Source organism: Oryctolagus cuniculus, chromosome 4 (genome assembly GCF_964237555.1).
Source record: "Oryctolagus cuniculus chromosome 4, mOryCun1.1, whole genome shotgun sequence".
NCBI lineage: Eukaryota > Metazoa > Chordata > Mammalia > Lagomorpha > Leporidae > Oryctolagus > Oryctolagus cuniculus.
Window position 1 is genome coordinate 121468222 of NC_091435.1, and position 27637 is coordinate 121495858.

The 27637-nt window shown below is 43.2% G+C and overlaps 1 protein-coding gene across 1 annotated transcript in view; it reads right to left on the reverse strand.

Moving 5' to 3' along the window:
* Positions 1–261: 261 nt before the first annotated feature.
* Positions 262–27637, reverse strand: part of IQCJ (IQ motif containing J) — a 179652-nt gene continuing 152276 nt past the window's right edge. The window contains exons 2-5 of the mRNA XM_070073246.1: positions 21876–21940; positions 15146–15232; positions 4447–4582; positions 262–2452 (exon numbers count right to left, since the gene is read on the reverse strand). Of these exons, the coding sequence (XP_069929347.1) occupies positions 2075–2452; positions 4447–4582; positions 15146–15232; positions 21876–21940 (666 nt within the window). The 3' untranslated portion in view covers positions 262–2074. The remainder of the gene's footprint in view (positions 2453–4446; positions 4583–15145; positions 15233–21875; positions 21941–27637) is intronic.

Below are 27637 nucleotides of genomic sequence, written 5' to 3' on the forward strand. Positions count from 1 at the left end.
CTCTCCACAAGTCTTGCACAGCATTGATGAAGCCCTTGGAGTGTTTTCAAGAGCAGGTTCAGAATAGACTGAACATTATCTGAGAGCCTTCAGGGGACCAGGCCAGGGGCTGAGTTTTGCATCTGTAATGTCATTTAAGCTTCCCAGCAGTAACAGTCTGTCTCTGAGGTGGCTCTTCTTCCAGTTTCTGAAAAGGAATAACCTCTTGCGTGATGTCTTAGACGCTCAGGAATAGGGACAGAGCTGTCATTATTTTGTAAGTTTTTTTTTTTTTTTTTTTTTTTTTTTGAGAGCTGTGAGAGAGATCCCAGCCATTGGCTCAGTCCCCAAATGCCCTCAATGGCCCTAAAGACAAGAGTTGGGAACTCAAGCCCATAGGTGGCAGTAATCCAAGGACTTGAGCCATCACCTGATACTACCCATAGTTCACATCAGCAAGAAGGTGGTATTGTAGCAGAGGCAGGAGGCAGGTATCAAACCAGGTACTCAGATAAGAGCTGCCATTTTAAAATTGTGCTCATTTACCATGCCAGAGCCTCATTCCAGGAGCTGCACTGCCCTCTGCAGGCCAGACCATAACAATATGGAAACTGCCGGCGTGACCATGGAGGCAGGCCCAGGCAGGTGGAACAAATTCAAGCCAAATGAGACTGAGAAAGTCTGCAATCAAACCCAAACATTTTTCTGCATTTACCAGCAAGGATATGGTAATTCTTTCTGGAAAGGTTATTAACCTCATGGTTTTGAGTACACCATTCCATAGTTCGTCTCTATGATATCTTTTTAGATAAATTATAGATCACTGGGAGCTGGTAACTAAAAGCTTAAGTACTTTATCCTTATGAAATTAATCAAAAATACACAAAGCATTTTCCACTGTTGTCCTCTGTGCAATAACATAAGGTAAAAAGGTACTTTTCCCCCCTTTGATACCCACAAGTTCCCTTCACCAAAAACAGCTGCTATCCTAATTCCTCTAAAGCATTTTTTTTTCTGTTACCACATGATACACTGTGGTATAAGGGCACTTAATATGCAAATTGCCAACATAACTTAATATTATCTTCCCTCCTGTTGCTCTTTAATTTGGTGCTGAGCAGCTGAGGTTTGAGGTTTTAATCAAAGAGCATGGAATGAGGCAATTTATAAAATCAAATGGTTTTTTTTTTCAATTGTTTCATCCACTGTTTATCCCTTCCCAAGTGTAGGTTAGTCTTAAAAATGCACTAGCAGATTGCAAGCCCTCTAACTTGACCGTCTTGAAGGGCTCCTTAAAGGCTCCTTTTCCAGGGGTCCAGTTAAATGGAAGACTGAAGCATGCAGCACCATACCCTTGTGTCACTTGAGGCAAGTAAGTCACCTCTTTAAGCCTCATTTTCATCACCTGCAAAATGGGGACAATAACAGTTCCTCCTTCATACAGTCATTGAGAGAATTAAACCAAGTAATCCACGGAAAGCATTGTAAAATGCTTGGCTCTTATGAAGACAATTAATCTGAGAGTTCATACTTAAACCTTATTGTTGTCATTGTCACATAGTTTTAAAGCAGAAATATTCTAAGCCAAAACATTGGAGAGGAAGAATTGCAGCAGTGCCACTCTCAGATCAGGAGAGAGACTCAGTCAGATCAGCAAACTGGTCTGTCATGTGGTACATGCCTGGAACAGAAAGCTAGGGTAGGTGGCAATCGAAGTTAGAGAAGCTTAAGAGCTGGGGAGCAGCTGGAAAGACTCAAGAACTGGGGGGAGGAGGGGATCCAGTAGTGGCCAGGCTAGAAGGCAGGAACGTGAGATAAGGCAGGCAGTTTATGATATTCTAGAAGACAGACAGGTCTAGCAGCAACAGCAATAGAGCAAACCCAGAGAAAGAGGGCTGAGGTTCACCCAGCTACAAGAGAACAAGCTGGTGTCCAGGACCTCTGGGCTCCTTAGGAAACGCCTCTTGGACATCATTTACCTTTGACTGAAGGATTTATTGTGTGTGTAATTAACAGATCGCGTGCCAGGCTGTTTAGAGGACTGAAGGCTTCTAACACTGAAGTTCCCAATGGACTTCCAGTTGTTAGAGGAGGCTCACGTCACCACAGGTTCAGTCACTGTGGGCTGGGGCTCATCCCGTTCCCTCTCTAAACTCAAGGACCACTCACTGGAGGGCAAGAAAACTAAATCTTCCTGTCTATGCTCCCTGAGATGTATGAGCCCCATGGGCCTGGCAGGCTGGTCAGGGTGGAGCAGAATCACCGGCCTCTCTGCAAGTGCCAGCAGATGCAAGCATGAATTTTCCTGAAAGGGACACTGACAAAGGAATGATCGATCATGGCAGATAAAGTGAACTATACCAACTGCAAACAAATGCTTATAAACTTTCCAAAATTCTAACAGATATTTTAAACCCACCTGACAAACTGAGACTAGGAAAATCCCCAGAACCTTATATTTTCTTGCTTTATTTCAAACATATACTGTCATATCACTACTATCACCAATCACAAAGTCATTATTACCAATCAATTACCTCTACTAGAATTCTGGGAAGGGTCTTCTTGTTTTCTGACAGCTAATACAAATAATGCCTTTTGAAAACTCCATCTTGATTCTTGCTTTTTGTAGGCATTCAGTAGTGGGTCCTCATCTGCATAAAGGCATGCTTATCCCACAAGCTCAGCAGCAGGAGGTGGTGCCCAATTCCATCTGACACCCATTGGAAACCTGACTGTTAGGGACCCTGTTGGGGAGGAAATCCCCTCTGCTAGGCATCATCAGGGGACGTGGATGCTAGGCTGAGTAACATAAGGTAGAGTTGTTAGCAAAGCTATGCAAAGATAAAAATATATGTGATGGCCTGTGAATGAGAACATGCATTTACACACAAAGCATTTGAAGTGCTCACATCAAGATCCATATATATAAAGTCAAGATATATTCTTCCAGGATTTCAATAAAAGCCAAAAGTAACCAGAACCAACACTAAAATCATCACATATTGCTGGGCTCAGCAGCAGTTGATCATTTTCTAGAATTAGGACTGTGAGAGAAGTACAATGGAAGTAAATCCCAATCTTTAATTCAAAAAGTTATTTATGATATTCAGTTACCACCACTCAAATCAAATCTTTAAAAATCCTTTAATTTACACTTTCTATCAGCTTTCAATGAAGGGACCCTAAACAGTTGATCTTCATTTTATTATTCGCTCACAAATTCTGAGTTGTATGCAAACTGTTGGTCCCAGAATTTTCCAATGTGGTTCATCGGCGCCCTCTAGTGACACTGAGGTCACATCCTTTCCCACCAGAAACTGTCCACAGGATTCACTATTCCATTGCTACTATCAGTTAAAAACAGTTCTTCTGCCGCTTCTATGAAGTCAACTTATCCCCTCTCTTTAAAATCCATATCTAGCTAAAAAACATTTGTCAACAACTAAACAGAGCCATATGACAACATTTCAAAAAATAACTTGTGTTGATCCCAATCTAAATATATTGTTTTAAATGTTGGGAAACCTTTCCACAACTGAATAAACCTGAAAAAGTCACAAAGGAAGCTATTTTGACCAATAAACTTGTACAATTGCTTCATTTCTCTTCCTGAACTTTTCAGCATTTCAATGATATTGGTGATAAATGATCACAATGGTTAAATCCACAGAACTCGCATGTATAAGTGCCCAGTGATTTCCCACCACATTTGGCATAGTTGAAAAGACAGACTTTCAACTGATTCCTTAATCCTGTACCCCAAGTTTATTAAACTGGTGGCCTATGGGCCATGTGGTCTATAGGCATGGCTTGCTTTCCTTTTATACTTTCTCAGTGGTTGCTGCATTTAAAGGTCTGGATTTCTGGCATCTCCTGAGTAAAGTTACATTAGGCAGCCTCTGCCACAGCCACACATGGCCACACATTTCCAGGAGCTGAGTGGGTGCCCCCCTCTCAGGTTGAATCCTGTCTCATCAGTCACAAGTATAACTCAGCCCACCTGTGTCACACGTGTTACTTACCTGGCCCCTGTATGCACTGAAGTCGCAATCCCTGAGTTTGTGACCATTTCCAATTCTTCCTAGAAAAGTTCTCTTTCTAATCCTTTTAACCAAGCTAAGCTTATTATTAGCACCACATAGCACTACCAGAGAAAATACCGAAAGCAGCGTGCTGTTATCAAGAAGAGAACCCCAGGAACAAAGCAATGAGAACTCACAAATGAGTAGTTTAGGTTGGTTTCAGTGCTCTCCAGGCTTAAGAAACTTCTCTTTATGTTTAAGAAATCTCTTGGTTTGGGGATGACAAAACCTCCCCATGTGTTCCCAAGCAGCACACAAGCAACACAGACCCTCCCTTGTCACAAATGATGCACTCGCATTACGATTCCTCTCTCTCAGAGCCAAAGCCCAGGCTTTCGGTTGAGCGGCAAGTCAAGCCATGCAAATGGAAAGGGGCACTCACGGGCGTGCTGCTGTCAGAGAAGGTGTTCATGCTGACAGAGCTGCTCAGCTTGTCTGAGGAGACCGAGGGCGGGGATGGGCTCCTCTTCTCCAGGGGGTCCTGCCGCTGCAGGTGCTCACGCCACGCACGCTGGATGCTGTGAGAAAGCCCAGCACACACTGTTAGTCCCAGGTCATAGCCCCCAGACACAGACAAGCATGGGCAATCTGAGGAGACACGGACAGTGCGATGTATACAAGGTGTCTCTGCAAGTCCCAAGACCTGGACTCTGACCCTGTTTCAGCTACTGACACGGTCTTTTACTGATGTGACTTTCACAGACTTGACTTGGCTGAATCTGCTCAAAAGAATCAATTTAGTCAGAAAGAGTCATCAATCAAAGTCAAATGAATATGCACATGCAAATGTTCTTTCATTTGCAGGAACCAAAATATTTCAGTCTCTCATCTTATGTTTCGAATGAAGAATAATGAATAGGTCAACCATTATTCATGCACCCATTCAAAGGATCATTGCTGAGGGACCCTCTGTGTCAAGGTTAGCCACAAGCTCTGAACACAGATTGTACAGTGCACAGCTTGTGCAAAGACCTCAAGGTGACAAAGCACAGTGCAGTCTGGATGGCCAACTGCCAAGGCTCTACTCTGGGGACAGCATGTGCTCACTGTTTTACATGCTTTGGAGGAAACAAGTCATGGTCAACAAAGACAGACTATGATTAGGTGGCTACCTAAGATTTCACCCAAAGAATTCCTCTGGGTGCTGTGATTAGTATCAGAACAGTCATCTTCTGCTTTGAACAAGAGAATCCTCTTGTGTGTGAGAGCGAATGACTTGTCTCCCACAGACTGCTTTCTAGTCTTTGACAGCAACATGTAGATTTGCACAGGTAGTCAGTGAGCAAAATCTCACCTCTCCTTGAGGGTAAACCTGGCATGCAGGCCAATTGTCAGGATTCAGCCTTTCAGAATAGTCTAAAATAGTTGCATTGTACTCTGGCTTCTCTTCAGATCATATAAATCTTTTGCCTTTTAAAATAGTTGCATCAATTCCATCACTGTTTCTTCTAGACCCCTGAATGTGTTTGATCTGTAACCTTACACATATCCCACACCATTCAAGTTATTTCTGTGTAAACAAACTAATTTGTCTTCATTTGGCTGGAATGGTTCAAAGACCATCAATCCTCAGTAATCACTGGATATAAAGAATATAGAAACACTACCATATTATTGATATCTGTAAATTTCCCTAATTTATTAAAGTCTGTGAACAACAAGGGTCAAGGATACATAAACAAATAGCAGGGAAAACAATCTGTTTGATTTGAGTCAAAGGTCAATTCTCTGAACCTAAGAAACCTTAAGTTTCAGGAGCTCTTAGTTAGAGGCCAGGCGTCTCTTCAGATATCCTGGCCTGCATGAAATTGTAAAAGATTTTTCTAACAGCTTTTTAAAAGGCTCTCCAAATTCTATATACTTTAAAACTTTAAACTCTATGAAAGTGAGATTTGACCCTACTTTGAATTGTATTTGGTCACCATTTTATTATGCAATGCTTGCTAAAAGTACATCCTTATTTACTTTTCCAATTTCCATCTGACTTTCAAAGCAAGTCCTGTAAGAGTAGCTATCTGAGCTTGTGAGACTTGTGTGTTGAGGATCTGTTTTATTAGGGAGTCATGAACTTGTGGAGGCTGTGAGTGACTTCCATACCACCTGAAGTTTTCATGGTCTCCCAGAACCCAGCTAACAAGTTTTGCCTCTTGACAGTACCACATCAGTAAATTTGCCCATCAAGCACTCAAAAATGTGTAACATTTTAAGGGAGACTAAACAATAGAGAATATTGGGACCAGAGCTGTGGCATAGTGGGTAAAGCTGCCATCTGCAGCGCCAGCCTCCCATATGGGCATGGGTTCAAGTCCCGGCTGCTCCACTTCCGATCCAGCTCTCTACCATGGCCTGGGAAAGCAGTACAACATGGCCCAAGTCCTTGGGCCCCTGCACGCATGTGGGAGACCCAGAAGAAGCTCCTGGCTCCTGGCTTTAAATCAGCACAACTCTGGCTGTTGTGGCTAATTGGAGAGTAAAACAGCAGATGGAAGACCTCTCTCTCTCTCTGCCTCTCCTCTCTCTGTATAACTCTGACTTTCAAATAAATAAACAAATGGAGGGTTGCGGGTGGGAGGGAAGTTATGGGGGGAAAAGCCATTGTAATCCATAAACTGTACTTTGGAAATTTATATTTACTAAATAAAAGTTAAAAAATTATAAAATATTAACAACCTATAGAATATCTACAAATAAGTAAAACCTTTCGGTATTGTAGGCCATCTTTTTTCCCCTTTCTTTTAATTGCCTTCATTATTCAGAAAATGTAGTGGCCATTTAAGGTAGTGCTACTTTTTAGCTTGTTGAACAGCAGAGGGCAGTGTGACACCTTTAAAGAACCAAACGTCATTGGCCAAAACCCATGCGAGGTTTACACAGGTGAACTTGTTTAAGTGGTCCCTTCTCCTTCCCTCCTAGTTCTATGGAATTTGGAAAATGACATAATACAGTTTTCCTTAAGTCAGAGAATAAAAAAAGAATTTTTTTTCTTTCAAATGGAAAGACATCTTTTTTAACTCTTAAGATAATGTGTCAATTATTCTTAGGTGTTTAAATTTAACTGAAAAGTGATCCCTGTTAAATATAAGAGTGGGAATAAGAGAGGGAGGAGATGTACCATTTGGGACATCTCAATCGGACTTGCCCCAAACGGTAGAGTTAGAAACAGGCCAGGGGATTCCAATTCAATCCCATCAAGGTGGCATGTACCAATGCCATCTCACTAGTCCAAGTGATCAGTTTCAGTTCACAATTTATCATAATGAAAGGATTAAGAGTCAAAGGGATCACATAAACAAGACTAGTGTCTGCTAATACTAACTGAAAGAATTAAAAAGGAGAGAACGATCCAACATGGGAAGCGGGATACACAGCAGACTCATAGAATGGCAGATGTTCTAAACAGCACTCTGGCCTCAGAATCAGGCCTTAAGGCATTCGGATATGGCTGAAATGCCCATGAGAGTATTTTAGGCATGGGAAGCCAAGACACTCTGGCAAAAAAATAAAAAAGGGGGCCTAAATAAAAGATCTCTGTGAGTGAGATCCCAGTGGAAAGAACAGGGCCGTCAAAGAAGGCGGTACCTTTCTCTAAAGGGAGGAGAGAACTTCCACTTTGACTATGGCCTTGTCTAAATAAGATCAGAGTTGGCAAACTCAAAAGGCTTCCATAGCCTTGGCAACCCATGACAAGAGCCTAGGGTGATTACTGACACCATAAACAAAAGTGTCAATTGTAAAGTCAAAAACAGGAGACACTGTGACTTACTCCTCATGTAGGATCTCTGTCCTTAATGTGTTGTACAATGTAAATTAATGGTATAACTAGTACTCAAATAGTACTTTACACTTTGTGTTTCTGTGTGGGTGCAAACTGTTGAAATCTTTATTTAATATATACTAGATTGATCTTCTGTGGATAAAGTTAATTGAAAATGAATCTTGATGTGAATGGAATGGGAGAGGGAGCGGGAGATGGGAGGGATGCAGGTGGGAGGGAAGTTATGGGGGGGGGGCACTGTAATCCAAAAGCTGTACTTTGGAAATTTATATTTACTAAATAAAAGTTTAAAAAAAGATAATGTGTCAATAGTAAAAACTAGAAAAATGTGTCTTTGAACAATTTTATGTACACTGGCTACCTTAATAAAAGAACTTTTATTTTTGAATATTTTTTTGACAGGCACAGTTAGACAGTGAGAGAGAGAGACAGAGAGAAAGATCTCCCTTCCATTGATTCACCCCCCAAATGGCCACTACGGCAGGTGTGCTGCGCCGTTCCGAAGCCAGGAGCCAGGTGCTTCCTTCTGGTCTCCAATGTGGGTGCAGAGCCTAAGGACTTGGACCATCCTCCACTGCCTTCCTGGGCCACAGCAGAGAGCTGGACTGGAAGAGGAGCAACCGGGACAGAATCTGGCGCCCCAACCGGGACTAGAACCCTGGGGTGCTGGTACCGCAGGCGGAGGATTAGCCAAGTGAGCTGCGGCATATTGTAGTCAATGTCCACATACACAGAAACAATTTATTTGAAAACATGTTGCACTATCTTACCCTTTTTCAGACTTAGTAAAAATACATAGAGATCTCCATTTTTATGTTCTACTTGTCCTTCATAACGACAGTTTTTTTAAAAGAGATTTATTGATTTTGAAAGAGTTATGGAGAGAGGGAACAGGGTGGGGCAGAGGGAGAGAAAAACAGAGAGAGAGATCTTCCATCCACTTGTTCACTCCCCAGATGGCTGCAATGGGCAGCATTAGGCCAGGAGCTTCATCTGGTTCTCCCACATAGATGTCAGGGGCGCAAACACTTGAGCCATATTACACTGCTTTCCCCAAGTTTAAGGACTGCATGATAGACTGGACAATGTAGTTAAACTAGCATCAGGGGACAAAAACGGCAGGCCAGTGGCATCATATCAAATGGCTCCATTGCTTCTTTGTAAATGGCAGGACCGTGTTACTACTGCTGCCTGTATCATAGAAAAGTGTTTACATTGCACATTATTCCCTCGCCATCACACCGACAACACAGCCTTCAGAGATTAGACTGCTGTAACATCGAAGTCTCGTAAAACCATCTCCCACTGATATTTGACTCTAAAAGGGAATTAAAACAAAACCTAGAAGCACCTTGCCCTGCAGACATGAGCAATCACTTTTCAGCCTTCTCATCCTGGAATCACCATAATTCCAACTCACAGGTCTTCTTTGTGCAGAGTGAACAACAGATTACCCGGATACTCATATTTTAAATTGAATGATACTATCACTATAATTCTTTCAAGGCCAGTTGAAGTGAGGGCATATGCTTTGTGTGCTGCTATATTTTGAATTATAAATAAAGCACATGGGATTCCTTCTAAACCAGGGGAGGGTACAATTTGTAATCTTTGCTTGCTTGGTTGGTTAGGTGAATTCCTAGTTACCTTCTCTCACACATGAGAGGGCATTGTTGGCCTCTATACATGCCTGCTTGTTTTTCAGTGCATGAGGCGCCCTCACAGCAGGTGAAGCCTTGGATACCAGTGGATGTCCTCACACACAAGAGTAGAAGTGAGATCTCTTGGGCCTGTCACATGCTGACTCTGAGTGGGTAAGTAGAATCCCTTTTCTTAAGCTTGTTCATCGAATTCTGTACATGCACTAAAAGCTATCCTAACAGACACTGTAGGTTTTTCTTTAATTTTTAAATTTTATGTAAGGTAAACTACACGTTTTCATTACTTGATGTCTGCCCCAAACTTGTGTCCTGATGCAAACCTGCTCCAGTAAGGCTACTCTATGCAATAGGTAGGTTTCTCACAGCTTTGCCCCACCTCTCCAGTCTGCTTCCCTCCACTCCAGCATCTGCCCAGTTCATAATTTTTTGTAAAAATATGATTTCTTCATTTATATTTGAAAAGCAGAGAGACAGAGAAAGAGAGAATGCTCTCATCTTCTGGTTCACTCCCTAAATGCCCACAATAGCTGGAGCTGGGCCAGGCCAAAGCCAGGAGCCAGGAATTCAATCTGGGATTCCAAGGTGGATGACAGGTACCAAATTACTCGAGCCATCAACTGCTGACTCCCAGGAGGTACATCAGTGGGAAGCTGCAATGAAGAGTGGAGCTGGGACCCAAACCCATGCGTCTTGATACAAGATGGAGAGGTCCTAACTGTAGACTTAAGCACTATGTCAAAGGCCTGCCCTCCCACCGCCACTCTGTCACCCTTGACTTTCCTTTCTACTTTGGTAGATGTGCAAGTCCTGTGCATCACAGACTTAACATTTCTAGATCTTTATGCAGGCAGCTTCACCCACGTCTATGACCACCTTTACGTTTAATAACCCCAGCTCCTCACAGAGGAGCATTCAGGCAGGGAGGGTCCCAGATATATAACATCCCCTGTCAGGAGGACTGAGGAGGCCCCTCAGAAATAATGTCCATGGGAAGAGGGTGGCCAGTGAGTCTAAGAAAGAGCATAGTGGCCCCCAAGCAGAAGAGAACCCAGGCAGGCCTGTCTGAACACCTCTATTCCTAGAAGTCCGCCTTCTCTACCAGATTGTCAAGCCCTTGTGGGCAGTGATCACATCTGTGCATCATCGTCACTTCAGTCCCACGGACCATGGTGAGGGGATGAGTAGAAAATGCATTCTTCTAACACTATGTGCCAGAAATAGCTCCGAGAAGAAGTTTTACCTCACAAGGAATTTTGTGTAGAGTGACAGAATTCTTGCCTGGTTTTACCTCTCATTAGCTGTGACTTCAGGCAAAACACTAATCATGCTGACTTACATGTTGCTTATTGACAAAATAGGAATAACAATAACTTCTCTGTAACTCATGCAAGAAGTCAAGACTAATGTATGTCATCATTTGGCCCCAAAGTCAACCAATAAAGCTCCTAGATAAGTCACTGTAACTACTAAAAACATATTCAAATGCCTTCAAGTATTTTTAAGTAACATGCATAGATCATATCCATTGATACGATAAGCTAGTTTCCTGGGTGTCTTTACTGGTGATATTTTGATAGTCTAAGTTGATGTTGGAAAGAGATACATTTACATGGAAAAGGTACCCTATAGGGCTAGACGTTTTCCTTGGATTTTCTCATTGGAAGCTCATGACAGTCCTGTAATTCATGGTTAGTATCTCACCTTCCCCGAATGCATTTCTATTAATAGCCATGCGATTCTTTTGGCTTTTGCCCTTCAGACACAGTCCTTGGCTCCCCCATGTCTAATACTCAAAATAACCTCTGAACAGTTGCATTTGTGAGCTGGGTGTTGTACCCTTCCTGGCACTGCCTCTACACACATGCACTTAGACACACACATGCACACACATGCGTATTCTTCCACTGAGTCATGCTTTCCCACAGGCCTCTACTTCCTTGCATTGATACTTTGTGATATCACATACAGGTTTATGTTTTCTTATTAAACTCTCCTTTTTCATGTTGTCCTGCATGTGAGGAGCCAACTGAGCCACTCTACTGCCCACCTTGGGGCTCCCACCCACTCAGGTACCCAGTGGAGGCAGGCCATCCCTGAGAGCACTTCTCTTCATGCCCTCTTTCTCCCTCAGAGATTGGCCTGCTGAAGCACCCACCACACGTGCCAGGGCTTGCAGGAGCTGCACTGCCCTGAAACCCTGCACTGAGACCCACTTGTCTCTCAGCAGTCTTGGGTGGGGAGTCTTCGGGACAGTAGACTTTGCTGTGCAGTGACCCTCAAGTTTCTCTGTCCCCAGGGAGAGGGAGATGTTCAGCTGGATGTTCAGACCAAGAGCAGTCAGAAGACCCCCAAGAGAAAGCCTGTGGCCTCGGAGTATGACCCTGCAATCTGGGACATGGGCCCATCTTGCATATCCAATGCTCTGCCATTCTAAAGAAGTTCCCATGGGAAGCAGAGGTGGGGGGTCTTCCCCTTTGAGGGTGTCGAGGTCAGCTGGGGAAGAGATTGCTGGGGTATCACAGGAGACAGCATCAGCACATCAAGGGCACAGGCCAGTGAGGAGGTACAGCCAATACCAGTGGTGGGTGGCTGACGGGAGACCCAGTGAACCCACTGCCCCAGGTCAGGAGCCCTAGGGATATTTTAAGGGAATGACTACCTTGAAGTTCAAGTGTTTGCCATTGCTAAGTATCCCGTGCAGCCTAGGTGCTTTGCTCATGGGAGGTGGGAGAGGACCCACCAATGGAGAAAGGGAGGGGAGGCAGTGGGGAAGGGAAGAGGATAAAGAGAAGGAACGGGAAGGCCCACAACACAGCTGTAGAAAGGCCACATGTGGGTGGAAGGGAGATGTACAAGCTACCGTGAGAGTTAAGAATTTAATAGCCAGATTAGACAAAAGTCACTGAACTGGACTAAATTCTCCGATGAGACTCAAATTCCATTATTGGGGAAGATTAAGTTTTCTCTCCTTCATGCCCTCCAGCGAGTGGAAAGGGGTTCAGAATTATTTGGAGAGACAGAAAACATTCCTTTGCACCTCACTGAGCTGAGCCTCCTCTAGCAAACCAGCAGACACAAAGCACTTGCCCCCACGCCGCCAGGAATCTCGGGCACAGGGTCGTTGGCTTCGCCTCTCTTCCTGGCACCTGCCCATCTGCTTCTACATACTGAGGATGATGGAGACTAAAACAGACCAGGGAGATTTCCTAGCGTAATTTCAGCATACAAATTAAACCGTCCAATTTTTCACACACCCGCTTTCCTTTCCAGTACTCTTTCATTTACCAGGACCTTATCTTAATGAGAAATTCCTAGCGATAAGGCAACCTATGTTTGCAAGCAAATGTCTTGTGTAGTGAAGCTGACACACTGCTTACATAAAGCCATCTGATAGCTGGATTCATTATGCATTAGCGAGTGGGCTCCAGAGCTTGCCAGCAAGGGAGCCCGTTGGCTCAGAAGCCAAGTTTCGACTTTATCTGGAGAGGCAGCCTGTGTACTCAGGTGGAGGTGAGCTTGTTCCTCAGGGGCACAAGTAACAGATAGGAACTGTGGTGGGCTGGGGGAGTGGGGAGGGTGGTAATATCTGGATTTTATCCAGCAGGATGGTATATATCTGTGTCATTTTTGTTTCGATTTCAATTATTCTCCAAAGTTAGACATCTCAAGGCACCTTTTTCAGGTGACTTCTTTTTTTTTTTTTTTTTTTCAAGCGTCCTCCTTGAGTTTGCTTTGCCAATGATCAGTGAGTCTGGCCAAGCTTACTCAGACATGTTTACATTCGTGAATGAATATCTCTTGGAGCATTAAGGTCTCTTTGTGTGAGCACATGTGTGTGCAGATGTGCACATGTGTGTATGTGTGATAATTATATGTACCTTGCTGGCAACTCTTTTTTTTTTTCCCTAAAGATTTATTTACTGGGGCCAGCGCTGTGGCATAATAGGCTAAGCCTCTGTCTGCAGCACTGGCATCCTATGTGGGTGCCAGTTCATGTCCTGGCTGCTCCTCTTCTAATCCAGTTCTCTGCTATGGCCTGGGAAAGCAGTTGGAGATGGCTCAAGTGCTTGGGCCCCTGCATCCATGTGGGAGACTTGGAGGAAACTCCGGGTTCCTGGCTTCCAATCGGCCCAGCTCCAGCTGTTGCAGCCATTTGGGGAGTGAACTAGTGCATGGAAGACCTTTGTCTCTGTCTCTCCCTCTCTCTGTAACTAACTAACTAACTAACTAACTCTCTCTCCCTCCCTCTCTCTCTCTCTTTCTCTCTAATATTTATTTATTTATTTAAAATACAGAGTTACAGAGAGACAGGGAGAGAGACAGAGATCTTCTGTTTGCTGGTTCACTCCCCAGATGGCTGCAATGGCCAGGGCTGGGCCAGGCCCAAACCAGGAGCCAAGAGCTTCATCCAGGTCTTCCACCTGGTTGGCAGGGGCCCAAACACTTGAGCCATCTTCTGCTTCTCTCAGGCCTTCAGTGGGGAGCTGAATTATAAATGGAACAGCCAAAACATGAACCAGTGCCCATATGGGATGTTGGCATTGCAGGTGTTGGCTTAACCCACTACACCATAAAACCTGCCTGCTGGTACTTCTTGAATGCCCTGCTGGAGGAAACAGGACAGGCTTCCACAAAGCAGTCATGAACAGCTTGAAAGCACCTCCACAGAGATTCTATGTACAAAGGGGTTTGTTTCTGAAGATGGATATTTTGTTCTATGATAGAACCTATCTCACTTTAGATCTTACTACTCTACCATTTGTACCAGGGCAAGGGAGCTCACATTTGGCTTTATCAAAACACACTAAGAGAGGTCAGCACTGTGGCGCGCTGAGCTAGGCTCTTGCCTGAGATGTGGCATCCCACAAGAACTGGTTCATTCACCAGCTACTCTGCTTCCAGTCTAGCTCCCTGTGGATGCACATGGGAAGGCAGCAGCAGATGGCCAAAGTGTTTGAGCCCCTGCCACCCACGTGGGAGACCTAAGTGGAGTTCTGGGCTCCTGACTTTAGCCTAGACCGGCCTGGCTATTAGGGCCATTTGGGGAATGAATCAGTAGATGGAATCTCTCTCTCTCTCCCTCTTTCTCTCTCCCTTTTTCTCTCACTCTGCCTTTCAAACAAACAAATGGAATTTTGAAAAAAAATACAGAAAGAGAAGGATAGTAAATGAGAAAAAAAAGAGTTGAGAAGATATTTTTCTAAAATAATTGGGTAAGAGCTGGAATGGAAATATGAAGAAGGTAAAAAGCAGGCTATGTGTGCATGTGTGAGTGCACATGTGTGCATCTGTGTGAAAGAAAGAGATGGGTTGAAGCAGAAATAACCAAGTTACTCTGAAGTAGAACTAGCCAAGTCGGTAAGATGAAAGACAGTGGAAATGCTACTGGAAGTTTAAGAACAATACTCAACCTGAAAGGAAAAAATTCAGTGGAGGGCAATCAAATAATTTCCCAAACTATCCAGTAGATGGTGCTGTGTACCCAAAGCAGCTTTGTTGCTGCTTAGACTAGGGGTGTGTGTAGCACATAAATGGAAATAAAGAAATGCATGTTTCTAGTACTCAAAATTCCAGAGTCCATTCAAAAGTTCATAGCACAAGAATTATAGTCATAACTATGTAATATAAACTTTGAAATAACTTACATTTTCACCTTTGACTCCAAGGGCTGCAGATTGAGGGGATATTTTTCAATGTTATTCTCCACATCCATAGCCATGGCCAGCTGGTGACTAGAAGCAGAAACAATGTCTCAATATAGCTCAATCCAGACAGTTACCATTGATAGCAACAATTTAGCTAATTCACATTTATTTTTAAAAAAGCAGAAATAGATATAATTTTATTCATTTTAATGTATTTTTTAAACTTTTATTTAATGAATTTAAATTTCCAAAGTACAGCTTATGGATTACAATGGCTTGCCCCCCATAACGTCCCTCCCACCTGCAACCCTCCCCTTTCCCACTCCCTCTCCCCTTCCATTCACATCAAGATTCATTTTCATTTCTCTTTATATACAGAAGATCAGTTTAGCATACATTAAGTAAAGATTTCAACAGTTTGCATCCACACAGAAACACAAAGTGAAAAATACTGTTTGAGTACTAGTTATAGCATTAAATCTCAATGTACAGCACACTAAGGACAAAGATCCTACATGAGGAGTAAGTGCACAGTGACTCCTGTTGTTGACTTAACAAATTGACACTCTTGTTTATGGCATCAGTAATCACCCTAGGCTCTTGTCATGAGCTGCCAAGGCTATGGAAGCCCCCTGAGTCCTGGAAGGTCTTATTCATGAGTGGTAGATAAACAATCATACACCAGAGGAAAAGTTGCTTTGCTTTCAATCTTGGCTGTCCTTTTTATCTCTACAACTCAACTTAAACATTGATGGCTAAGGCATTAATATCCCTTCCTTTAAAAAACAAAAAAAGGAAAACAAAACATTGGACCACCCCTGAGGGAGGAAAACATGTAGGTTACAGATCCTCTGATACCAGCCAACTAGTAAAGTGATGGTGTTGCTGCCAAGCCACCCTTCCCCTTTAGCTGTAAGCTTTATCAGAGCTCCCACTGGGAACCTCGCATGGGACACTGCTATGGTTACGGAGGTGACGGCACTTGGCTGGGCTTGGCAGAATGGACAGGAGGTAGAAAAGTGGAGAATAAAACGGAACTTGTATTAAGAGAGACAGTAAAACAAAAGTGGAGGTGAAAAAGTGAAGGGCTCTTTGTTTTTGTTTTGTTTTGTTTTTTTTTTTTTGCAAAATAGAGTGATTTGGTATAAGTGAATGGTGAAAGTAAGAGGTTAAGAGGAAATAAGTTTGGACAAACAAAAAACTAATAGTTATTGGTGGCAGATTATGTACAAAACACTGTCATAGGCATTTGGCATGTCTTATCTCACTTAGTTATTACAGTAGCCTCCACCAGCTAGGTATCACTTTCCCCATTATACAGCTGAGAAATCCAAAGTCCAGAGAGATTTTGTTCAACATACTATACAGGAGGAATCACACTAAAACTCAGGTCTTACCACTCTCTCCACCACGAGGTACTTACTAGTTGAAGGGTTTTAGTAGCAGCCTTATTAGACTTCATCCTACTCACTGCAGTTTCATAGGTAATAAACCATTACATCCTGATCCAGTAGACAGCCACGTGGTAAGGTGTGTGTGTGTGTGTGTGTGTGTATGTTTGAAACATTATTTCTGTAATTACATGTGATATACTTTTTTTTCCTCTCTCTCTCTCTTTTTTTTATTTGATAAGTATAGTTACAGACAGTGGAAGAGAGACAGAGAGAAAAGTATTCCTTCTGTTGGATCACTCCCCAAGTGGCCAACACGGCCGGAGCTGTGCCTATCCGAAGCGAGGAGCCAGTTGCTTCTTCCTGGTATCCCATGCGGGTGCAGGGCCCAAGCACTTGGGCCATCCTCTATTGCCTTCCCTGACCACAGCAGAGAGCTGGACTGAAAGAGGAGCAACTGGGACCAGAACCTGGCACCCATATGGGATGCAAGTGCCGCAGGTGGAGGATTAACCTAGTGAGCCACGGCACCGGCCCCACGATATACTTTTTTATATTTCATATTTTTAATGGTGATCCACAATGTTGATTAACAAACTATCAATGGGTTGTGACCTAAAGTGTGACAAACAATGCTACAGGAAAACAAAAAGCATCTGAAAACAGGATATAGGATGAATGGGATGTTCCAGGATGGTCTATGGTGGGAGTGAGCAAGTAGAGTAAAGGAAAATTAATTACGTTCCTTCAAATCAGTCAGACATCAAGGACCAGGAATGTGGAGTTGTGAAGAAAGGCATTGATAAGAAATTGTGCTGGAGGTATCTCAAGGATCACAAATGCATTTTCTCATCTTTAGAAATGAACAAAAATCAAGAGGTAGGAAAAACACAGTATAACAAATAATTTCTCTCCTTGTCACTAGGTGGTGCCATCAGCTCAAGATAGCTCTGTGGCTGTTCAGCCTGGTGGTTGAGGGGCTAAGAAACACTCTGGTTGAATCTGTGCCACTCATATTAAGGGTCCATTATTGTTCATTAAGGGTCCATTATTTTCTTGTTCTATAAATATAATGATTACTTTTTTTACATGCCAAGGATGATGCAAAACATGGAAAAAATGGTGAAAATATTAGACATGCCATTGTGACCTTGGATTCTTGGAGAAAATGCACATTAAACAAGTAATTGCCAGTGATGGGTGTCACTAAAGGGGAAATACAGAGAAAGAATTCAGTGTAGATGGGCATGAAAAATCTCATGTTTGTAGTTCTGTGGTTTGGAGGGACAGCAGCCTCATGACTGGATGACTAAGATCCTAGTAATTAAACCACCCATTAATCCTGCAAATTTGTAAACTGGATAATAGAGAGAGAGTGATTGTGTTGTAGAGGCTATAGATATGGAGTTGATTGGCTACTCCTTCTTGGAACATTACATTTATTCTGAATGCTTAACAGCATTTTGTGGCAGACAGTGTGAAGGGAATTGTAAAGAAAGGCATTGATAAGAAATTGTGCTGGAGGTATCTCTAGGATCACAAATGCATTTTCTCATCTTTAGAAATGAACAAATAAACTCCCGCCTTATCACTAACATTTCCATAAAGAGAAGAAAACTTTCTATTTCGTGAGCATAATTTATATACCAACAGCCCAGAAACTCAGACACCTGTTGGTTTAAATTGGATATCTTTAGTGCATTTCATCAATAATTGCCTGCAAGTAATAAAGTGATTCTATATCAGAATATGCGACTTGCACACAGCTCTTACCAGAGACCCAGTCTGATGCAATAGTTATTTAAAAAAAAAAATGGCAGTCAGCCTAAAGACTTACTTAAGTTAATAAGTGGTTATCATAAACAATAGCATTGTATGCTGCCTAAGTAATAGCCTTACAAATTGTTTTGGGGCACTTGCCAAGTTTCCTTGAATACATGTGTGTGCGTATGTATCCAAAAACACTGGATTGGCCCTGCATGTGTGTATGTGCACTCAAATGCCGTGGATTGACTCTGCATGTGTGTGTGTGTGTGTGTGTATACACACACACTGGATTGGAACTGCATGTCTCTGTGTGTGTGGGCAAATACAAAGGCACTGGCTTGTTCCTGCAGGTTTCTGTGTGTGTGTGCCTGTGTGAGCAAATATACAGGCTGGCCCTACATATGAGCTCAGATAATATGGCGTCACAGCGTTTCCTCCCCTCACACAGCCTACCACAAAATGCTGTTAAGCATTCAGAATAAATGTAATGTTCCAAGGGGGAGTAACCCATCAACTGCCGTGACACCACTATCACTTAACTGACGGTCATTTCAAGTAGCTGAGATGATTTACATCAACGCCTAAGTCAGCCGTGGCGCTAATGAAATGCCTAATCTGTTCACTCCAAGTACATCCATTTTTCAATCAAATTTGACAGCTTTCAAGGACATAGCCCTGTTCTAAAGCAGGCCAGGAAAACTTTGCGTATTCAGGCAAATGGGTGGAAGTTACTAGGGCCGGTGGCCAAGGCTTGTGACCATCTTGCCTGGACAGCAGGACAGGAAATGTTACCCCCAACCCCACTGCCTTTGTGTACTAAGGACAGACTTTAGTCCCCATCCCTGCAATCCCTCAACCATGACTTGAAAAACAGACCGGTCACTTCTAGAAGGGTCTTGCCTACCAGGCCTGTGGCTGGCAAAAGGCGGGCAGTGTGGGGGGTGGGGAGGCAGAGGCCCACATATACCCCATTTATTTTCACACATCTTCCCAGGAGCAGGGAGCTGGGAAAGATGCCTGCTGGCAGCAGTGAGAGGTTTAATATAGAGTCGTGGTCAATTAGCAGGAAAAGAAAAACTTTTGCAGTTCACTTCCTACATGAAAATCAATAACGAAAAACCAGCATATGCAAGTATAAGAACTAAATGGGCTGAACTTCACAGAGCAAGAGCGTCCTCAGAGAATTCAGCTGCGTGAGATTGCTGAGTACCTGGAAGAAATCTAAGTTGCATGCGTAGCACTGGGGCTCAACCCCAGCTCCTCTAAAGAATCACCTGCAAGAAGCTGTTAGGAAGCCCTTGTTCTCTGGCCTCTTCCCCAGGGATGCAGTTTCCATTTGTCTGGGGTGAGACGCAAGCCAGGGCATTTTTACTAAGCTTCCTGGGTGATTTTAAGTGCAGTTAGGGTGAAGAATCCCTGATCTAGACCTAATGTCATTAAAACACCAGCCTCCACAGAAGAAAAATCTTTCTAATGTCAGCTAAAAACACTTTCGTTGTTATTAACTACATATGGCTAGTGATGGGGGAGGGGGTGGTTGAACTATCTGATCTCTACTCATTTGTATTACAGAGAACAGGTATAATGGGGACTAATTAAATTCAGAGCTATCCCAGGACTACACTTGAGCTTTGAGTGAAGGTGCCCTTCAGTGTGGTCACACGGCAGGGTCTTGGGATCATGGAGAAAGAATGAACCTGAGAAGCTGTCCAGGCTGCCACCCAGGAGGAGAAGGAAGGGAGGCGGCAGTGAAGGGATCTGCTGTCCTGGGTTGTCTCACTGAATGCCCCCAGGAAGACTGTCAAGTCAATACTATCATCTTCAGTTTAAAGATCAGGAACCAGGGCCTCAGGGTGGCTACATAGTCTGTCCAGGCTCCCAGAACTAGAGAAAGGCAGAAAGAAGAATCCGCCTGAAGGTCTTCCAGTTTCAGGAATATTTTTAACAACACCTCAGTTGCTCATTTACATCTTCTTGGGCACTTCTGGGGTCTATCAGCTCATTTCTAGACAATGAGTCATCGTTTCTCCAAGTCACTTAACTCTGCATGCATCCCACTCATTGATCCTCGCTCTGTTCTCTAGATCAAGGAGAGCAATACAGGTCCTCTTTTAAAGGAATATTCCTTCAAATATGTAAGGATGGCTGTTTGGATACTTCTCAGACTTCTCTCTGATCCACACATCTTCAGCTCTCTGGAGTCATTTCACATGTTTCTAGAACTCTCACAGTTTTAATTTCCTTCCTCTGGTCCTCTGGGGGATGCTGGTTTGCTTTTTAAAAGTGGTACCCAGAGCTCAGCATGGCAGCCACATAGGTTTCATTGACTGGTCCAGAATATATTGGGACTTAAGTGGAAGCTGAGAGCAAAGGCTCAGTAAGAATCCAAACCTAGGTTTGATTCCCGTATTTACCACTCACCAGCTGAGTGCACTTGGACAGATAATGAATTCTCCTAGAGTCTCTTTCCTCATGTATAGCATAGAAATAACAATGCCTACCCCAAAAGGCTGTAGCCAGAATTTGATGAGGAAATGTCTATAAACATTCAATAGCACAGAGTTCACTGTCAATGCTCAATAAATGGTAGTTCTTTTTTTCTTCTCATATCCTGACAATGTGTGCCTATCAGTCTAACATTATGCTAATATTTTTAGGAGGCACATAAGATCATGAGCTCTATTAATGTCAGAGTCTTCAAGCATTTATTCACAATTTGAAATTAGGATGTATCCCTCACATGTTCTAATTGTACAACTTTTTAGAACTCCAAGTGGAAGACTTCATCTAATTTCATTTCTTTTTTATTTTTGAAGCTCAGTTTTGTTCTATTCTTTGGTATTTTTGTACATCTGCTCTGTTGGTCTCCGTGTTAGCCTTGTTACTTTCTGCAGAATGAATGCCTGCCTTCTAATAAAGTCCCTGATGAAAAGCCAAAGACGGGGCAGGTTTAAGTTTCAAGCCCTCAGAACACCACCAGAGACACCTCCAGGCGTCATATTACTCTTCATCAGTAGAGCTTGTGCGTTGTCACTCAATTACCCTTAAATTGAACTGTATCTCAAATCAGCCATATTGCTGCATGCTGACCACAGTGAATACATAAGAAACCGTGATACTTCCTTATTCATTTTTGCCTTTCCAAGAAGTTTATCTTCCATTCAAGCTTTATTAAACACTTAGCAAATAGGGGAGGACACTGTGGTACAGTGTTGCCACCTGGGGCATCCACATCACAAATTGAAGTGTCTAGAATGGGCTGAGTCCTGCCTTCACTCCCTACTCAGTTACCTGCTAATGTGCACCCTGGGAGGCAGAAGGTAATGGCTCAAGTGGTTTTGTATCTGTCATCCACAAAGGAGACCTAGATGGAGTTTCTGGCTTCTGGCTTTGGCCTGGCCCTGCCCCTGGCTATTGTGGACATTTGAGGAATGAACAAACAAATGGGAGATTTTCCTACCTCTGTGTGTGTGTGTGCGTGTGTGTGTGTCTGCCTTTCAAATAAATAGAAAATAAACTTCTTTTTCTTAAAAATAGCCAATGATTTAACTTTTTAAAATATTTTTACTTACTTTTCAAGCAAATATTTCCCATCATTAACTTGCTCTAATGGATTCTGTAATCTTTTCAGTTCTTCCTATAAAAAAGGAAAAAAAAAGTATCTTACAAATCCATAGCATAACCCCTGGGTAATATTATTTGAGGGCAATTGTTAGGGAAATTCAAATAACTCACCATTAAGAGTTATAGATCTTGTGATGGTTAAATGTCTAAACACACAATACAGTCGAGTCCTTATCAAATTAGAATCTATACTATAACTTAAATTCATGATTTTTTTTAATCACCAAAGAGAATGCTTCCTTTTACTTTCCCGAGCAGAGATATGTTTATATGAATCCACCCATACTCTGTCCAAATTAATTCTGTTGACAGTTTGCTGGCTGCGGGATAAGAGGCTTGAATGACGATGCTGGACTGGGTTCAGTCATTCAGCCAACATCCCCTCTTATCTCTTGGTAACCTCTTTCTTGTAGGCCAAGTGTGCAGTCATATTCTCTTTCTCTCCCCGCCCCCACCTCTCTCAAACACACACACACTTAAATTTCAGGTATCAGTAGTGTCTGTAATTCCAGTTCCCTGGCCACAAGGATGTGAGGGAAGTTGGCTCAGGTTCCTGCTGAGACTACTTGTCCCTGGTCTTGTCAATCACAAAGGATTTCAAGAGAGTGCACAAACCCTGTTCCTGGGATGACCACCAGGATCCAAGGCCACACCACTTCCCTCACCACCAGAACCTGCTAAAGCACTCATTCTCAAGAGGAAGCCACAGTTTGAATTGCAGGTGTCCCTTGGTCTATGGGAGCAATTGACTCTAGAATCTCCATGGATACAAAAATCCAAGGATGCTCAAGTTACTTATACGAAATGGTGTAGTATGTGTATACAACCTATATACATATTCTTATATACATTAAATCGCCTCTAGATCACTTATAATACCTAATACAATGTAAATACCATGTAAACACTTACCATACTATATTGTTTAGGGAATAGTGATTCCCCCCAGTAAAGTCTGCACATTTTCAGCCCAGATACAACTTTTCTCTGAATGTCCTCCATCTGCAGTTGGTTGGTCCTAATAGGTTGTGAAGTAGGGACTGGGATTCATTCTTTCTCATCTGGATATGAATGTGAATCACGGACCTACTGAATCATTTTTTGGCAAGAGGGACAGATTCACCTGGTGCACAGCTTCTATCTCTTCATCTTGCCAGAACTATAGTAATGAGATCCTTTGGGCAGAATCCATTGTACCCATGAGGAGGAAAAACACACATTAAAGACAATAAAATAGAAAGATAGAGGGCACCTTGAGGCCCTGATGAAATTATGGTGCTGGAAGTGGCTGGCACTGCGGCTCACTAGGCTAATCCTCCGCCTGCGACGCCAGCACCCTAGGTTCTAGTCCCAGTTGGGGCGCCAGATTCTGTCCCGGTTGCTCCTCTTCCAGTCCAACTGTCTGCAGTGGCCCAGGAGTGCAGTGGAGGATGGCCCAAGTGCTTGGGCCCTGCACCCACATGGGAGACCAGGAGGAAGCACCTGGCTCCTGGCTTCAGATCGGCACAGCGCGCTGGCCATAGCAGCCATTTGGGGGGTGAACCAATGGAAAGGAAGACCTTTCTGTCTGTCTGTCTGTCTGTCTCTCTCTCTCTCTCTCACTCTCTAACTCTGCCTGTCCAAAAAAAAAATGAAGAAAGGAAGAAAGGAAGAAAATATGGTGCTGGTGCTGCTGCCTCAACTCTGATCTTCCACCATTTGAACACTTTGTCATGAAAGATGATTAATCTGCTAATTTATTCACCCATGATGGGTGAACAGAGACAAGCAATATGCAATTCTCTGTTCATAACTCCCCAGTGGTTTTCCACCACTTAGGAAATAAAATCCAACCTCATCACGGGGGCCTACAGAGCCCTGCAGAATATGAGCTCCATCCTCTCTCTGACCTCATCTCCTGCCACCCTCCATACACACAGTTCACTGCCCTCCAGCAACCTTGGTCTTGTGGCATTTCAGAAACAGCAGTGCCTGCTCCCTCCTCAAATCATTCAACCTTGCACAGAATACTGATCCCCACACCCCTACAGGGCTCCCACTCCCTCATGTTATCCAGGTGTCTGCTCAGACACTGCCTCCTCAGAGAAGCCTTCCTTGATTGAACTTCCTAAGATGGCACCCATCACTGGCTATACACACACCATGATTTATGTTTTTGTTCCTTTCTTTATGCTCTTTATCACTTATTTATACACTATATACGTGTTATTTGTCCCCCTTCTCTAGACTGTAAGCTGCAAGGTTTCTGTCACATGCTCCACTAGACTCTCAGTGTGTAGAATAGTGCCGAGTATGTAATACTCAGTCAAATTTAATCATTTAAACTTTAAGATTTGGAGAATTTCTGTATCTGGACCTCAAGATATGAGTAACTCTTGAATTGTAGTGTTTGTTGAACTGAAGTATTTGATGCTGTGGCAGGTCCTAACTGAAAGAAAAGGGTAACACTGCAAAGAAAATAAAACAAAAGAAATCAGGACAAAGGGGTCAAAGTCCTGGTGATGCTTAGAACTTCTGGATCAAACTGGAACCTGAAACCAGCTGTTAGTAGTGGGAGGCAGGGGTAGGGAGGTTCATTTACTGCAAGGTTAAGCTGCCATTGGGAAGCCCACAGCCTTTATAGGAGTGCCTGGTCTTGAGTCCCAGCTCTGTGCTCCATTCCAGCTTCCTGCTAGTGCATAGCTTGGAGGTAGATAGCACGTGAGGGATCAAGTAGCTATGTGTCTGACACCCACTTGTGAGACTTGGATTTGAGTTTCCTCTTCCCATCTTTGGTCTGGCCAAGCCACAGCTCTTTTGGGTATTTGGGGAGTAAACCAGTGGATGAGAATCTGCTTGTCTCTCTGCTTTTCATATAAATAAATTTAAATAATCAGATCTTGGTGGACGTTAGCTTTGTGTGTCAAAGATACTCTCATTTGCCCAAGACACTTTCAGTTGCAATTTCTGCTGTTTTTCAACCATTGTTAGAATCCTACTTGGGAAGTGATAATGTGAGCCATAACCCAGGACTGTTGAATACACATGCTAAGATGAGCCATGGAAATGAAAAGTTCAGAACTGAATGCTGGTTGCTGCTGTTTGCTTGTCTTATTTTGGCAATGTCTAAAAAATATCTTATCAGAAGACTAATGGATAAAGCAGGTCATGGTCTCCAATCCCTTTTTATTAAAGGCTGCTGATTTTATACCAAACGTTGGTAACAAATTTCATGTGAAGAACATTTCTGCATCTTCTGAAAAATTGTTGTATTCTTATGCACTATTCATGTTGCTGCTGGATCTCTTGTGTATAAAAGAGTAAAAGGGAAATTCATTTTAGAATTCAGTATTAGGTGATATTTACTCCTTTTGATATAATCGTACATTTTTTTCATCAACAATAACATCTCATAAATCTCACAGAAGACATTTATTTTGTCTTGGCTGCCAGAGCTTAAGCTAAATTAAATATTCAATTGCCGTAAGTATTCTTTCCAGGCTGTTAGTGCAATTATTTTCCCTCTCTTTCACTCCACGATGTGAACATCTTTGTTTTTATATAACTCTCTTAATACATTTGGGCTTTTCACAGTAAGTGGAAGCAAATAGGCAGAGCATAAATGATGAATAGGTAGGAAGCCAGAGATGATAGATGATTGATAGGTAGTTAGGTAGATAGACAGACAGAACATCATTTTCAACCTTACACTTCCTCTGCAGCATGCTAGACCCTGGTTTCTTAATCTAAAACTAAGCCTTAACAGCCATCCTGTATTTCCCACCCCCCAGCCCTCCCACCTAATCCTTTGCCATATACCATCCCACCCTCACTGGCATACACGTTAAATCTAGGTCATATAGAGGGTCAGACTTTTGATATAGGAAGGAACTGGCTTGAATGAGAAATCTGAAATATTCTCAAAAAACAGAAGTGAATTTTGATGGTATGAACTTTTTCCTTGTTACCCCCTGCATTCGGATTAGAAAGGAGATTGAGCTGATTGTAGTCCTGGCATTTTCTCTTCTGAGAGATGTCTTAAAGGCCCCTTTCTTCTTTCCTTTTTCCCTGAGAAACTGGGGGGCAGGGAGAAGAGGGGTTTTGTCTCCGTGCCAGCCACCTTCTCTTCCGTGGTTCTTTCATTGCAGGGAGCTTGTAGGCTGGGAGGAGCTTTGATGCAGTACTTTATTCAATTTGACTATGCACGTTCTAGGAAATCATATTAAACATAAGGTCAATGACTAACAAGAGCTTTCTGAACAGCTGCTCTGCTGACAATTTGGAGGATTGATTTCATCATTTGGTTATTTAAGCTAACTATACAAAGACACTTCAACTCAATTGGCCTGGAAGTTGCAAACTATTTCCTCATTTTCTCAGAGATGGATATGGAAGTCCGTTTGCTCAACTTGTCTTCATTCAGAATTTCATCTAGGGGAAAGCTGTGCTTTATCATTAAAAACATACACAAATTGGACTCTCTCATCAATGGTTTTTCCCACTAGTCCTATTTGTCTCTGATTTTGTACCTGGCAATGCCATCTTACTACTAGAAACCATCCATGGCTCCCTGTTGCTTCCAGGACCAATTCCATACTTCCTAGCCAAGGTCTTGTGTGGCAAAGTCTCATTTGTCTTCTCTGCTCCTGTTCATGTGCTGCTGCACACCTCTTTCTCTAGATCTGGCCAAATGACAACTTCTCACTCCTCCGTCGACTGTCCCAACCCCGCAGGAGGTCCTACTTCCTGAACAACCTGCACTGGTTCCTGTTTTAGCATTTCCTCCTTACTTGGCTCCCTAACCAAGACCCACCAGGTCAGGGGTGAAGACTTACTTATCTGCATGTGCTCATTCCCAAAACGAAGCATTTAAAAGATGCTAAAATACTACTTGTTGAATAAATGAAATGATCATATTGTTCTAAGATGGACAGAAACTTTAAGAACTTAATGGTAGGCCAGCCCTGTGGCTCAATAGGCTAATCCTCCACCTAGTGGCGCCGGCACACCGGGTTCTAGTCCCAGTCGGGGCGCCAGATTCTATCCTGGTTGCCCCTCTTCCAGGCCAGCTCTCTGCTGTGGTCAGGGAGTGCAGTGGAGGATGGCCTAAGTGCTTTGGCCCTGCACCCCATGGGAGACCAAGAGAAGCACCTGGCTCCTGGCTTCCAATCAGCGCGGTGCGCCGGCCCCAGCACGCTGGCCGTGGCGGCCATTGGAGGGTGAACCAACAGCAAAGGAAGACCTTTCTTTCTGTCTCTCTCTCTCACTGTCCACTCTGCCTTTAAAAAAAAAAAAAAAGAACTTAATGGCCCAAATAATCCCTAAAAGTTTTATACCCTCTGCTGATGATGCTGTGCCTTTTGCCCCCAAAATTCTCTTCTCTGTGCCCTGAGAGTGTCCCAACTTTGGACTTTATCCATCAGGTCCCTTTGTTCTGTGGTTCGTGAGAGGGTGTGAGCAGTGGGAGGTACTAGCAGATCAGAGGGTGGTAGAAGAGAGAAGTTGCAGAATTTGTCCACTTCCCTCTCTGACTGGAGCTTGGACTGGCCTTAACTGAAGGCCACAGCTCCCCTAAAGTGGCTTCTCCTGTGTGGTAGTCCCTGTCATATTCCCACAAATTCTCCCTACTATTTACTCCCCCCCCCCGTCTACTTCTTTGCCCCTGCTTTGCCCCATCCAACTACTAATAGCTCCAGAGACTTCCCCATCCCTGTGTTTTCCTCTGCACCCT